Raw genomic sequence first — 16,068 nt, forward strand, 5'->3', positions numbered from 1 at the left:
TGAAACACATTTTAATATAATATTCCTGTATACTTTAAAAAAAGAATTTATTTTTACATATTTGAAATAAGAGTTGAGAAAGAGAAATCTTCCGTCTGCTCTTTCATGCCCCAAATGTCCAATAATGGCCAGGGTTAGGCCGTACCAAAACCAGAAGCCATGGGCCGCCTCTGGATTGCCCATGAGGGTACAGAGTCCATCTGCTGCTGATTTCCCAGGCACATTAGCAGTAATCTGAATCAGCAGTGGAGCCAGGGTTAGAACTGGAACTCACGAGGAATGCCAGTGTGCAGATTTCTTTAACATCTATATCACAGGCCGGGCTGTGGTTGATGTGGTGTTATGAATTGATGTCAATCTGAAACAGTAATATTATTTCAACCCCAAACAACCTGTATCTCATGCAATAAGATATTGTGAAGTAATCAAGGAATCAATAATCGATATGAGTAGACTGCTTCTGATCTACATCAAAGAATTGTAAAATTGTAAGGCTCTAAACAAGATGGAAGAATCCACCATGGGGGGGGGAGCGGGTTTTGGGGAGGGGAGGTGGGAATCCCAGAAGCTGAAATTCAGTGTTTCCCGTAAACACAGAATTTACAGAACAAATAATAATTAGCTAAAACAAGAAGCTAAGCATAGTATAGTCCTACGGCATGTGAAGTAAACAGAAGAAAAATCAAACAAGTTTATTTTTAATAAAAATGGATAACATCTTTTTTTTAACAATTAAAAAAAATTCTAGAACAGTATTGTTCATTGATGTTTGTGCATTTGCATATGTATGTGTCTGTATTATGTGTGTGTTGTGTGGCTATGTGTATTTCTGTTTCTTGGAAGATAATTTGGATTCTTTGAACAAAAATTTTCTTTGTACCAGATTTGTGTGCTCCCAATTTTAAGGATTACTTACTTTTATTTCAAATGCAGATTTACAGAGAGAAGGAGAGACAGTGACATCTCCATCCATTGATTTACTCCTCAACTGGCCACAATGGCCTGAGCTGAGCCAGTGTGAGCCAGGTGGCAGGAGTTTCTTCCAGATCTCCCATGTGGTTGTAGGATTGAAGGCCTTTGGCCATTCTCTACTGCCTTCTCAGGCCATAAGCAGGGTGCTGGATTGGAAATGGAGTGGCTAGGACATGAACCGGCGCCTGATAGGATGCTTACAGTAGCATGCAGTGAAATTGAGTCACCATGCCAGCCCTCTATTTTCATTTTTAACTGAGATATTAAATTGTGATCTGAGAAACAAATATAAACAGAAGTAAAGATGAGCTTTTTGAGGGAGATAAGTTTATTGAAGTATTTAACAAAAAAACAATCTGAATTTGTAAGGAGAGCACAATCACCTCCTCCACTCAGAAAAGTTGACTGTGAACATGGCTTCATTCCCACTCAGATCATGTTGAAGATGAAGAGAAGTCATTTGGAGCCCATGGATAATGGAGTAAGTGACAAATATGTTTTTGCTATCTACCAGCACCCCTTGAGAAATTAACATGTTCCTTCATGAAGAAATTGAACTCTTCCATTGCTCTTCCTAAAAGAAGACAAATTTATCAAAATTCAGTAACACAAGAGAAGTCCTCATGTGATTATAGACCTGAAAGAAAATCTTGCATTTATGAGGTACAACTGTATTTATAGATGAGGGAACTGAGTCTCCCAAAGGTATGTCCTTGTCACAAGTAGTTTTGACATAAGCCAAGTTTCCCTAATGCAGAGAAGATTCTGCCCCATCTCTTACTGTTTTTGTCTCAAGTCCCAGGTGATCATTCAGCTTCTTTACAATGAAGAATGACAACTAACAAAGAAAGTGAAGTTTTGCTATCCCTTGGCTTTTCCCAGTCCACCATGTTTCCTTGTCCATGTCCCTTGAACACAGCAACTTTCCTGGCTGAAGGCAAAGTGTTTGAATGCCTTGCAGAATCTTTCCTTTTATCAATTAAAACTTGCAGAATAGGAATAAATACATGTCCTTCTGGGCTCAGGGTTTAAATGATATTCTTATTTGTTGAGAAAATCACAAAGATAAGAAATACAAGATCTAAGATAATTGGCTAAAATCCAGGGTCCTAAAGGAGAGTTAATGAAGTTCAAAGCGGACTTAATTTCAGGGAGTGTTAAGCTGCACACATGCACTGAAAAAGTGACATCTGCCTAGTTACATTTCTCCAAAAACAGTGTGTGGGCCAAGCACAGAATACATAAGCAAAATATGTCCATGAGATTCTGGTCCAAGTACTGACAGCTTGCATCCTCTATTTTAGATAAAAGAAAAACAATCACTTTGGCAACCTTACTTCTTCTTAAGGCTACAGAGATTTAAGAATTCTAGGAAATTGAGTACAAAGGATCTCTAGACATGGTGTATCTAAGAATGAACTTGTGTTAGGGTCATTAAATATCAAATAGAAATCATAGGTAGTGGTTTTCAGTTATTTTTTTGAAGATGAAATTTAGAATCCTTTCTTCAAACAACATGGGCCTATACAGAACCCCTGGTTCCAGAGAAAGCAGTCTGGGAACTCATGTTAGATTTTCACAGTTGACTGACTAGAACTGGAGGTTCTGTGATGGGACGGGAGCAATCTAAGCTGAAGGGTAGGCAGCCCCTCCCTAGCCTGACTGGACAGAGTCAGTTTTCTGACCTGATTAGCCAGTATGTGTATGAATAAGTGCATCCCATAGAGAGCTGAGCAGATTGTTTCAATGAGGAGGATTTGTAGTGAAGAATATTAGCTTCAGATCTCCTTTGATTCCCATGAAGTACTCACAAGGTCTCAGTACACAGGTGACATTCATTCCCGTAGGTGATGTAGTCAGAACCACAAACCGGCAGGTATGTGATAGGGCAAGGAATGGCCACCACTGGGTACTTCTTATATATGCTGCAGTCCACCTGGTCAGACACAAAAGAATGTGCTGCTTTGCTCACAGACCTCAGATGAGTCTGTTCTGGCTGCAAGAGCTCAAAGCTCCAGCTTAATATTTTGGTGCTGCTGTGGCTACTTCTGTAAGGAATAATATTACCAATGTGATGACTAGTGGTACTACCAGAAAGGCTTAGATTTTTTCCTACTACACTCACTTAACAATTGAGCACTTGAGCATCCTTAATTCTTCATGGATTTTCTTTAATATTTTGGTCACTTGAATAGGGTAGCTTTTCTATGAGCTCTTTTACAGTTGAGGAAATTAGAGCTCTGAAACATAGCTTGTGTAAGGTGAATGATGATAAATGGTAGAGTTGGAATTTGATTCTATAGGCTGTACCTCTGTCCTGCCTCTCACAAGTCATCCCTTGCATGAAAATGTCACTAGCCTCTTTTGAAAGGCAGTTTGCTCCTTTAATTCTGGAAATTTTAAAAATAAATATTAAGGGTATAGACTTTGTAGTCACCTGTATGTTATATTTCTTAAGTGGTATTCTGGAAATAAAGGCCATTTCATCTGTGTTTACTTCCACTTTCAACCTCCATAAATACACAAATTAATTCTGTATTTAGAAGTATTCTCTGATTGTCAATAGCAATTGAAATAAAATATTCAACATACTCACCGTTGTTATTGGCAGACTGTTAACTTCTGAAAGAAATATGGGTAGAAAGTTAAAGTAAAGCACTCACTGGTTGATTTGTTCTGTCCTACAGCTAAAGGCTGTGTTATCTCCCCTGGCAGTGAGTCTCAACACATTCCCCATCCTTATGCAACATCCCAGTTATTTCATAAGAAAGTTGAATGGCCAGAGGTTAGAGAGGTCCTTAGTTCAGACAGAATAACCTCTTTGTGTTGACCACTGAACATTTTTTGGAGCTCATGCGTTTTGATAATGGCTCAAAGCAGGTTGCAATCTTTTCCCTTCTCTTGAAAATAAAGAATATGATTTGAAATTTAGAAAGTTTAATTAAGTAGTCTTCAGAATATACATGTTTAATTATCTCCTAACTTTTGAAGCATTGTGTTTAATTTTGATCCTCCTATATTAATTTGGGGAAATCCAAGTTTTCCCATATCTTTGCAGAGTGGAATGGTTTTTAATTACTGCAACTTTCAGCGTCTTTATTAAATGGACACTTAACAGAGAAGTTAGGAAATTTTTGGTCCTTAGATGCAAATAAAGATCTTTGAAAAGGAAGACATGAGATCCAAATCCTTCCACCTCGTTCTAGAACACAAAAATTTCTCTTTCCAGGCTAGGGCTATCTCTGTCTACAGTCCAAAGCACTTTGAATCCACACAAGCACACACTGGTCTCATTTGCTTTTATGCCAGAAAAGGAAAAGGGGCTAAGTTTTGTGTGGGACACTGTCTTCCTGTAACTCACCAGAGCTGCTGCAGAGATGGGTTGCTGCACAGAGCAGGAGGAACACCTCAGTGAGCTTCAGGGTGGACATGGCTGTGATGCAGAGGCGGCTTGGAGAAGAACACAGCTGAATGGCTGTATCCTAGGAAAAGGATCACATTTATATGGCAAGCCTCAGTTCCTCCACCTCTCCTATGAGGTCATCCAGAGCCAGTATTAGCCCTGAGAGAATCTCATACATTGTCACACTGTGGGCGTTGTTGCAGTTGTTGTCACTTAATTGCTACTTCCTATGTGATCAACAAATTGATTATTTGAGGACAGAGGCATTTTTCTGCCTTCTGCATAGGTGTGGGCCATTGATTGGTATTTATTCAAACTTCAGATAGTAGAAAATATTAAGCATGGACCACTTGGCCTAGTTATAAAATAAATGAAAAACTTTCTTTTCATTGTCAAAGCAGAAGATATTAAATCTGTATTAGATAGTTTGAATCAACTATTTCCTTTTGGCTCCTGGGAATATATTGTTTTATTTTGAGGCAGTGAACCTGATAGAAGAAACAGTGACCTTGGCGTTAGTGAGGTTTGAAGGACACTGAAATGTTACTCTTGACAGCATTTGGCCCAGTGGCTTTAAATTTAAGTATTGTAAATGTGGTTAGCTTGTTATCAGTTAGGAAGGATGGGCTGCTCTGTAGCATATGTCTCAAAGATTTCTGTGACTTAAAACAATGCATTAATTTGTTTCTTTATAAAAATATGCATTTATTTATTTTAGAGATAGAGAGGCAAACAGAGTGGAAATAAGCAATATTTTTTCTTCCTAAAGTACATATTCTATTTGAGGGACAGAGGAAGAAAAAGTGAAGAAGGGAAGGAGAGGGGGAGGGAGGGAATGGAGAGACAGAAGGAGAGAGAGAGCGCACTTCTGCCCTTGAATTAGTTCATCAAGAGCCAAGCAGCCAGACTTGGCCAGGCTAAAGACAAAAGCCAGAAACGCAGTCCTGGTCCCCACGAGTATAGCAAGGATCCAAGTACTAGTATGGTCACCTGCTGCCAGATTATGAAGAAGCTGGAATTGGAGGCAGAGTCAATACGCAAACTGAGAGACTCACAAAATGAGATGTTTACATCCCAACCTTTCTGCTGCATGAAATCATTATCCCAAGTTTGTTTCGTAGTAAGGTATATGTTTTTACTCTTTAAGTGATGATGTTGTCTTGGCTTCTGTCTGGATGACAAAAGGCCAGGTGGAATATTCCAGCCCAAAAGGGATACTGAGTCACTTCCTCTTACATGCCCTTACAAGGCAAGTGGCTTTGCTCAAACATAGAGGGTACAAAGTGAATGTGCCCTATCTTACCTTGTTCCCTACAGCCAAGAATGAGGAGAAATGGAAGTAGTTGGTAAACAGTTCAGAGACCACCCCAGAGCCTGAACTTCCTTCTGTCTGATGGGTCCTATTGTTCTTCACAACACAGTTGCACAACTGGAGTCATTTACATAAGCATTTATTCTGAATCACAGTAAGTTAATTACATTATTTTGGTTGCTTTTGTTATCATAATCCACAAACCAAAAGTCAATATTAGATTGTGAACTGCATTGTCTAATCACAGTCATTCAAATGGTGCTGCTTGTTTACTGAGTATAAGAACATATGAGTGACAACCGGGGGACAGGCAATAGATTCTTTCCCATCAATCTTTTGCTTACACTTTTATAGTTTAGTATATTCTACAATAGCATCTACAAAAAAGAGTAAATGAAAAATAAATTATATTGTGTGGATCTTTAAAATTTGGACATTTGCAATTATTTGGGAGGTAATATAATCCGGTGGATAAACACATGGTTGTTGGGCTCACTGGATCTCATATGAAAGCTTCCTTCCGCAACTATTGATTGTTTGCCTTTGAATCTATGAATTATGTTAATCTCAGAACTCTTCCTCACTTGTAGACATATTTAGTTAAAATGATGTATTTGAGCGTGACAATTTTTAAAGACATTTTATTTATTATGAAGGCAAAGTTACAGAGAGATGTTCTATCTGCTGGTTTACTCTCCAATGGTGGTATGACGCTGTTGCCTGGACCAGGCTGAAGCCAGGAGCCTGGAACTCCATTCGAGTCTCCCATGTGTGTTTCAGGGGCACAAACATGTGGACTCTCTTCTGCTGTCTTACCAGGCACATTAAGCAGGAGCTGGATTGGAAGCAGAGCAGTTGGGACCTAAAGCAGCATTCTAGTCCGGGATCTGTTGTCAAAGGTGGTGCCTTAACAATTTCCATAGTGTGAAGTTTTCACACACAGGCATGCACTCAGTCATGTGTCACTTAACAATGGGGCTGCACTCTGATAAATGTACCATTAGAGGGTGCCATCATCATGTAGACATGAAGTATGTTTATATAAACCTACATGGTAGGGTCCACAACACTGCATGATCCATGTGATTTAGGGCCACAGTAAATGGTGCAACAGATGTAGAGTCTAAAACAGAAATAATAATGCAATCAGGAGATGCAGAACATGAGGTGTGAGGCTGTAATAAAGCTACTGTTTGACAGTAAACTTTTTTGTAAGTAGAAATATACTCTAATGATAAAAAGAACATTATAGTAAACATAAATTAGTATTGGTCATTTATTATCATTATTTGGCATTATGTAGTATACATACTTATATTGCCATATTTTTATAGACTAGAGGTACAATATGTTGGTTTATGCCAGAATCACCTCAAATATGTGAATAGCACATTGTGCTATGACATTGTGATAGTTACAAGGTCAGCAGGTGATTGGGATTTTTAAGTCCATTATAATATCATGGAACAACTGTCTAACACATTGTTACATGGCTCATGACCTGTATATATTAATATACTTAAAATTTGTGATGGATGCATATGTAGAATGGTGTGTGTGTGTTTACATACAAATGTGCCAAGCTCATAATTATATTTTGGTACATGATAATGTCACCTTCATGACAACTCACGAAAAAAGGAATTTTTATTATTCTAATTTCACCAGTGAGTAAACTGAGGTTGAGGGGATTTAAGTAATCATTCAGTGATCATAATACCAATTAATGGAGTCAGCTGTGCTCAGTCATGGAAGAGAAATGAAGAGTCTAATAAAGAGAAATGATAGTTAAGTTACAGTTTCATCTGAAAACTTGGAGAGAATGAATAATGAGAAAAAGTTATGATATCATCATTTCAGTTTGAAAATTTGGGACCAAAAATACTGTTTTGGTAAGGGGCAGTGGGAGTGAGACCAAGAGGATGATCAGGATTACATAGGATTATAGTGTCAAACATTTAAAAAATTTTTTTTGTGCTCAGAGAGGAGATGGATAGAAGAAAGCTTCAGCTAGTTTCATCAAAAAGTATAGCACATGTAATTATGTATGGTGATTAACACTTGGTAATGCTAGCAAACATCTTGGAGTGTCTCAAATAAAGTAAAGAACAAGTGGAATGCAGGGAAAGAGATGTTTTTGAACAATACAGAAAAAGAGATGAGGGGCTTTGGCCATTACATGCCAGGGGTGCCTTTTTTTTTTTCTTTCAGGAACTTAGATCTCTCCAAACTGTTATTTATTGGCCAGTACTGCAAGCTGTAGTGTGCAAAGCTACCTCCTCTGATACTGGCCTGAGTGAGTTTGATCTTCCATCTCTTGTTCACTCCTCAGATGCCTACAACAGCTTGGGCATTTCAGGTCAGAGTTAGGAGGCAGAAACTCAATTCAGGTCTCCCATGTGAGTGGCAGGAACACAAGTATTTGATCCATCATCTGCTGCTTTCTAGAATGCACATTATTAAGAAGCAGGAGTTAGAAGTAGTGCTACAATTTGAACTGGTATGACATGTGGGTATCCTAAATGGTGTTTGAATTGCTGTGTCAAACACCTGCCTTGGAGTTTCTCTTTGCTTTGGAAGACTTGTATTTGTCTGGAGGCTTGAAAAAGATGGATACATGTATGTATCAGTGGGAACATATCAAATTAATAGTAATGGAAGGATGCCCCTAGACAAAGTTGGCACAATATTTAATATGGCCATTCAGTACCATGCTGGATATTTCTACCAAAATTCATTGTGATTTTGAGTGACAAAGAAAATGGATTTTATGGATAGGAAGTGGGTACATTTGAGACTTAAGACAACATTAAAGACTTGTTTGGAGGCTTCAACTCTTGGAACATAATTAGACTCTAGAAGGTTCTGAAGTACTATGCAAGATGTCAGCATTTCCAAATGTAGAGGTCAAGTTTTGGGCAAAACATGAACTGTAGGCGTGGGGAATATGAACAATTGTTTACTAAGACTATGACTAGCAGGTCAAGTAGTAGATTTCCTTTCTCAGGGATAGGGTTGAGATCATGATCCTGAGAGTGTATTACAAAAATAAAGTAGGTGAAAGTTGGGTGAAGACAAAGATCTGCATTAAAAGGGTGAGGAAAAGTAAGGTTAACGTATCAGATATGGACTTGTTGGGATTTGGCATTTATTGACATGTTCAGGAAAATTTCAGGCTAGAAGCTGAGTCACAAATTGTGGAGCATCCCATTGAAATGAAAGATGAATCTGGAGATGAGAAGTTGTCTACTTCAGGCAGAGGGTGGTGTGCATTCCTTGTACTGCTGAAAGAGGGGTGGGTGTGGAATGTAGGAACTTGAAGACTTGTAGGAGAGGGTTCACTGTGATCCATCTGGGAGGAGGTATGGTGAAGTTAATGCAGAAGGATTCAAAAACAGAATAGGAAAGAAGTTTGAGAGTTGGAAAAGTTTTTCCCTAGTAGCTTTGAAGTGCCACAGAAAGGGCAGCATGACTCATAAGAGGATGAGCTAAGGGTGAGAGAGTAAAAATGTAACATTACCTGAAGGAAGAGATCCTCAGTAAATTGTGGGGAGATAGGGAATCCAGTGCCACAGCTGAAGGCTAGTGGCTGTAGGAATGGGATCTATCCATTCTTCCTTCCTCTCCTTCCTCACCTTGTTCTCTTCTTCCCTCCCTCCTCCTCTCTTCCTTCCTCCCTCCCTCCCTCCTATTGTTCCTTCCTTTTACTCCCCTCTCCTCCCCTCCCTTTCACTGCCTTCCCTTTCCCTCTCTTCCCCTCACTTCCCCTCTCCTCCCCTCTTCTCCTCTCCTCTCCTCACATCCTGTGCTAGAATTGTGCTACACCTGCTATTTGTGCTATCTCACTGAAACCTTACAAGAAACTTAAGAAACTCCTGTGTTATTTTCCCTGTTAGTGTATACAGCTAAAACTTTGAAGTGTTTCCCCTAAGGTTTATTTATTGGAAAGGAAGAATTGGGCGGGGGAAGGGGGACAGAGAAGAAGGGCGGAAGGGAGAGACAGAAATGTTCCATCTGCTAAATGGTTGTAATGGCTCACACTGGACCAGGCCAAAGCCAGGAGCCTGAAACTCCTCCCAAATCTATCACATGTGTATCAGCAGCCCAAGAACTTAGGTCATCTTCAGTTGCTTTTCCAGGTGCATTAGCAGGGAGCTGGATCAGTGGTACCAGAGCAACTGGTACCACAACTGGTACCCAATGGGATTCCAGTGCCTTATAAGGATGACCCCAGGAAGAACTGGTGGTTTCTAATTACCCTGGTATGTTGCCTTTAAATCAAAATGTATACTACACACACACACACACATACTGTAGATAGAGACACTGAGCACTGAAATACTAGGAGTAAGGCAGAATCAGAACAATCTGTAAATACAGCTGTACTTGTAAATTAGCATCTCTAGAGAGAAGTGAGCATTAGGGCTGCGCGTGGGATTTTCATGTGGGACAAGCTTCTGTAAACAGAGAGGATCTCCATAAGGAGAGACAATAGCAGAGCGAGGACAAAGGGTTCCTATTCTGTCTGTATTCCCATCTATCTAATCAACAATATATGATGATCCTCTTTTCTTTTTGCTTCCTCTACATCTAGTGAAAGTTGTAGAAATTGTTGTAACCAAGTTTTAAGATAAAAATTCATTCTGAGGGATAGACTTGTGGCACAGAAGTTAGGTCATCACTTGGAACATGCACATTGCATATCAGATGCCTGGTTTCAATCCCAGCTTTTCCACTTCTGATCCAGTTTTGCTAATATAAATCCTGGGAGTCAGGTGATAGCTCAAGTACATGGGTCCCTTGCCACTGCTATGGGAGACATAGATTGAATTCTGGGCTCCTCGTTTTGGCCTGGTGTGGAGAGACAGAAACTTGGAGTAGGGGACTTCTTGCTATTGTAAGACCATAATCAGGGCTGTTCTTTTGTTGAGAAAGCTCAAGGAGTTTGGGGGAAAGGTCCTGAAGCAGTTGGCATGGAAATGCAAGGGCTAGGAGCTTTCATAATCCTCAAATTTACATAGTAAACCAAAGATAGGATGCTTCATCTCCCTGTGCTGTTAATCATTAGTAGCCTGTTAGAAGACTACACTGTTTGCTATTGACTCCCCTATTACATATCTGCATGTAAACTGCATCTTGTTTCAGACCCCCTTCCTTACCTATGTGATCCTCTGTCTTTAAAAGTTTTATGCTGTTAATAAACTTTAGCTATTGACCATCAGTCAGTAGTCTATGTGTATAATTATAGGCTGTGTGCACGAAGTGCATCGCTGCTGGACGGCAAATAGCCTGACCCAGGCCTGGTGTTATGGGCGTTTGGGGTATAAACTAGATACTAGAGGGAGATTCATATTCATTTCCTAATTCATTTATTTATTCATTTCTCTCTCCCTCTCTCCCTTACTTCCTCCCTCCTCCACCAACTTCTTTTCAAATAGAATGAAAATGAAAAATTTTAAAGTCAACCATCAGAACACTAACATGTATGTTAAAAGAAAAGACTAGTGTGAACCTGGGTGGTAAGCCTACTCCCTAGGGCTCCTTCCTTTTCAACACCTAGCAAGCATCACCCAACCCTTCAAAGCCTTCCTTCCTGGTTCATTTGAAATCGTTGGCCTACATTGGGTTGGATCAAACAAGTCTTCTGCTTATGCCCTTCTTCTGAGTGACTCCTTCATATACTAGGCATTTTCTTTTTTAACATATAGGTCCTACTATGATCATGCCTTCCTGTGCACCAGGGCGCAATGATTTAGAAATCTGTATATTTGAGTTTTGGCTTTATTCCCTGCCTTCCATGGGAACAGAGAGTTAGCACACCCAAGAATCTGTGATTTAGGTAGCATTCAGTTGTCTTTGAGCCACTGGGATAAAAGCTCTAATCATGGGACTAGATGATGTGAATGAATAGAAGCATTATTTTTTTTCCCTCTGACTCATGTTGCTCTCAGTTGACCTCATGTTATCTAGTTGTAAATGACATGCACACACCCAGCTCCCAGCACATTTTAGTAAAATCATGTTTGTTTTACTCAGTGCTGAAAGGATATCTGACACTCTAGAGTTGGCCAGCACTAATAGGCCTGCCATAAAAAAATAAAACTAACCATGGAGCTTGAACAGGAATTGTTTTGTTTCAGTTTTGGAATTCAAAGTCAAAATGACAACATGTCTAGCTTCTCCTGAGACCTCTCTTCTAGGCTTATGGTCTTTTTGCTGTGTCCTCACATAGCCTTGATTTGTGCACTGGCCCCCGGTGTTTCTTTCTCTTTTTGTAAGGACATAAGCCTTTTGCGTTAAAGTCACACTCTTAGGAACCTATTTAACCTCAATTACCCCCCTTAAAGTCTATATCTCAAAATATAGCCACATTGGCAGTTAGGGCTTCTGCTTGTGAAATTTGGGTAAGTATCTTGCAGCCTATACCATTCTACTTCCAGATTCCCTAGATTCTTGTCCTTCCCATATCCTGAAAAATCACAGACCTTCCTTTAATCTTCAAGATAATTTTCACCCATGAAATCATTTGTAAAAAAAATATTAGTTTATTTTATTTGAGAGAAAGGATGAGGAAAAAGAATGCCCATATGCTGGTTCACTTTCCAAGGGGCCCACAGTGGTTCCTGGCTGAGAACAACAAGCAGGAGCTTGTTGGAATTCAATCCAGATCTCATGTCTGGGTGGCAGAGACTCAGCTACTTGAGCAGTGAGCAGCAGCCTGTCATGGTGCAAGAGGGAGAATGGATTCCTAATCTTCATAAGGTAGCTACTTTAAAAATTTGCAAATATAAATCCTTTCTTTGCACTTGGAGATACAAACTTAAAGACAACAAAAACAAAAACATTGTATCCTCAAGTAACTCAGAGCTCTCTTTGAAATATAAACCTTCAAGAAGAACACTCTGTATCTTCCTCACTTTGTTAAATGCTTGTTTTAACATACACCACTGCCTCCTGACTGAAAAATGCAGAAAATTGTTTCTTCCCTGGGTAAGAAAGAATCCTTTAGCAAACCCAGAAGGGTTACTCACATTAACTGACTACTCCTTCTACTTTTCATGAATTTCCACTTCTCTGACTCTACTCAAGCTACACCATTCCATTCTTTAGGTTCTCATTGTCCCTAAACTGTCCAGTCACCTGTATACAAGTCAAAGTTGAATTCACACAGGGCACTTGTTTTTTCTATAACAATGACATTACAATATGGTAATACCGAATGAATAGTACTACTGAATGAATGAGGCCCAGTGCAGTGGCTTAGTGACTAAACCCTAGTGACCTTTATACACTGGGATCCCATATGAGTGCTGGCTTGTATCTCACATGATCCACTTCCCATCCAGCTCCCTGCTTGTGGCCTGGGAAGGCAGTCAAGAGTGACCCAAGGCCTCAGGACCCTGCACCTGTGAGGGAGACCTGTGAGAAGTTCCTGGCTCCTAGATTTGGATTGGCTTATCTCTGCTTATTGCAGACACTTGGGAAGTGAACCAGTGGATGGAAAATTTCTGTATCTCCTTCTCTCTGTGTATCTAACTTTCCTATAATAAATAAACAAACAAACAAACAAACAAATAAATAAATAAAATGCACTTAAAGAAGAGATTTAGGAGAAGTGTCCCTGGATAATCCATCATGATTATATTCACCTTTACTCTGTGCGCTACTATGGCATTCTTTCCCATTTTACATAAAGTGTAATATTCTGCCTTAAAATAAAAATATTTATTGTCAGTGCTTTTGTAAGATAGTATTAAATTACTAGAGTATATCAATGGTAGAGAAAGTATGCAAGTATGCATGCATGTGTACACTTTGAGATGGAGAAGTTTTATATCTAGCCTTAAATATCATGATTACAGTTAAGCAATAATCATTACAGTAACTGTAGACTCCTTTAACTTTTATACATTATTTGAAGTGTATTTGAACATATGTATACGGGTACTCAGCATGTAGCTTTTCACAATAGTGCTATGTACTTACACAGTTTATTATAATGCACACCTTTCATGTACCATTTGAAGAACTCATATGTATATGTTTTTGTTTTAATTTTTTTGGCACCAAAATAAACTTCCCTTTTAATTCTATTTTCCATGATTTTTTTTAAGTACTCTCATATGATATTCTAACTTTATGCTAGAATCTTGAAAGAGGACTTCTCTTCATCCCAAAATATGTCCTGTTCTTCTAGATGTTTGAGAGTAGAGAGAGTACAGTTATTGTAATTTTTTCTCTAGTAAAGTGTTCTATAACTATTATTAGTGAATCATAGCGACTATTATAGTATATAATAATGTTAGTAAAGTAACAATTATTAATGAATAATAAACAGAACAGCTTTGCAAAATGCAGAATTTTCATTGAGTAACACAATGTACTTTAAAACTTTTTATAGACAGATGCTTCTCAGTTTATAATGAGATAACATATTGATAAATCCAGAATAAATTGAAAATATTCAAACTCTTAAATTCATTTAATAACTAGCCAGCCAAACATCATAGTTCATAATACATAACATTGATATGTATCTATGTTTATTATTTCTTTAAAAATATATATGCTTAAGTGAAATTTTACACAGAAGTCTTTGAAACTGGCTGCTAATGAAGAATTAGACATTAACTTTAACCATCAGGATCGCTTTCCTCAAGTAGTATAAAAGCTAAAACTGAGCATCCTGAACTGGCTGACAAAATTCTTGGAAATGAATGTTATGTAAGTAATACTACAACACAGTACAGGTTAAAATTCATCTAATCCTCTGGAGACAGCATTGCCAACAGGTTAGGTGAGTTGACAAGCAGGAAAATGAAAACATTGAAATAGTATTCTGTCAAAATGCTCTGTGTATCTTTTAGGGGGTTGTTATGGTATTTAACAACTATAATAGAAGAAAAACAATTATGAACATAATAGTAACTATATCAATCACGTATATGTTTACTTTCAAATAAAAATGCCATATTTTATTCTTGTTCATTGTTAAAGCTGTGTGTAATGTTGTTATTGAAGTTAATTTGATAAAGGAATTTAATTTTGGTTTGTACTTTTCTAACTTTTTAACATTTCCTTTTCTAGTTATTCATGTTATCTCCTACAAAAGGATTAGTCCTTGAAATGTGCTATTTAACATGTTTAATGTATTCATGTTATCTATTTGAAAAACAAAGAACGCGGAGAGAGAGTGAGCAGAGGCAGAGAGATTCAGAGATCTTGTACTTGCTGGTTCAGTTGCTAGATGTCCCTAACACCTAGGTGTGGGCCAGAATTCAGATGTCCTACTTAATATGTCAGGGATCTGACTGCTTGAGCCTTTAAGGTGCCCTTAGCAGGAAGTCTGCATCGGAAGTGGAAAGTCAAACCCAGTCACTCTGATACACGATGCAAGTGTGTTAAGTGGCACCTTAACCAAAAAGCAGAACACCTTCCCCAGTCTTTGCAATTGAGCAAACAAGCTTGTTCTTAAGAACATGTGGTTTAAGAACTTCTCTAGAGAGTTTGGTGACAATGTCATTGTAGGTGGAGTTACAGAGAAATGAATGGAGTAACAACATGTTTGAATTTAATGATTGACAGAGTGAAAACACCACAAATTGGGAACAGGGACAGCTGAGGGAAAGAGCTGGCCTGTGAGATGGAATGTTTGAGTCTCAGATCTCTGGATTGTAAGTTATAGTGTAAAATTCAGAGTATCTATTAGGAAATCAGAGCTGCAAGACTAAAGCTAAGGTCTTGAAAAAGATGAAACTAAGGAACTATTTGCACAAAATCATAGTGTAAACAATAAGGCAGCCATAGGGAATGATGTCTAATGGGATCTGAGTGTATATTTTTTCACAGTAACCTTCACTAAAATTGACTTTCCCTTGACATTAATGCTTTGATTCTCTCAACTCATTCAAACTTTCCTAATATTGTTCAGGAGACAGGAATACAGAATGATAATAGTGATAATGAAATAATGACGACAAAATTATGGTAACAATAAAATCTAGTGCCATACAGGAGACTTTACATTCCAAGGACAGTTCTTCTCATGCAAGAAAATGATAACCCAATTTGAATATTACATAACATATACATGTATCAACACATGCAATATTTATAACTTTCATTTTTTCTAATAAAATTGAATTTAATTAATTTAAAAAATAAGGCTAAGGTACAAGCGGATTAAGTAACATTGAAAGTCATTAATATGATATGGAATTGAAATTTGAGTTCAAGGGGCCAGTGGCTCAGATGGTTAATCCTCCCCCTCTGAGCACAGGTGTCCCATATGGGTGCATGTTCCTCCTTGGCTGCCCCACTTCCCATCCAGTTCTCTGCTTGTAGTCTGGGTAAGTAGCCTTGGGAATCTGCACTGGTGTGG

The 16,068-nt window shown here is 38.4% G+C and overlaps 1 protein-coding gene across 1 annotated transcript; it reads right to left on the minus strand.

Moving 5' to 3' along the window:
* Positions 1–1,500: 1,500 nt before the first annotated feature.
* SPINK7 (serine peptidase inhibitor Kazal type 7) lies at positions 1,501–4,403 on the minus strand. Its single transcript, XM_040974353.1, has 4 exons — positions 4,334–4,403; positions 3,569–3,594; positions 2,784–2,908; positions 1,501–1,546 (listed from the first exon to the last, which is right to left on the minus strand). The coding sequence occupies exons 1-4, from the start codon at positions 4,401–4,403 to the stop codon at positions 1,501–1,503; spliced, it is 267 nt and encodes an 88-aa protein (XP_040830287.1).
* Between the last annotated feature and the right edge of the window lie 11,665 nt (positions 4,404–16,068).

The sequence above is a fragment of the Ochotona curzoniae genome, unplaced genomic scaffold (assembly GCF_017591425.1).
Source record: "Ochotona curzoniae isolate NIBS_2020 unplaced genomic scaffold, NIBS_Ocur_1.0 contig_1, whole genome shotgun sequence".
NCBI classification, from domain to species: domain Eukaryota; kingdom Metazoa; phylum Chordata; class Mammalia; order Lagomorpha; family Ochotonidae; genus Ochotona; species Ochotona curzoniae.

What these genes read in the sequence shown, in the direction of transcription:
- SPINK7 (XM_040974353.1), bottom strand. Translation starts at nt 4,403, where the DNA reads ATGTCCACCCTGAAGCTCACTGAGGTGTTCCTCCTGCTCTGTGCAGCA. An exon ending in ACAGTCTGCCAATAACAACG is followed by an intron (nt 2,909 to 3,568) that starts GTGAGTATGTTG and finishes GTGTCTGACCAG; the next exon opens with GTGGACTGCAGCATATATAA. An exon ending in CACCTGTGTACTGAGACCTT is followed by an intron (nt 1,547 to 2,783) that starts GTGAGTACTTCA and finishes GTCTTCTTTTAG; the next exon opens with GAAGAGCAATGGAAGAGTTC.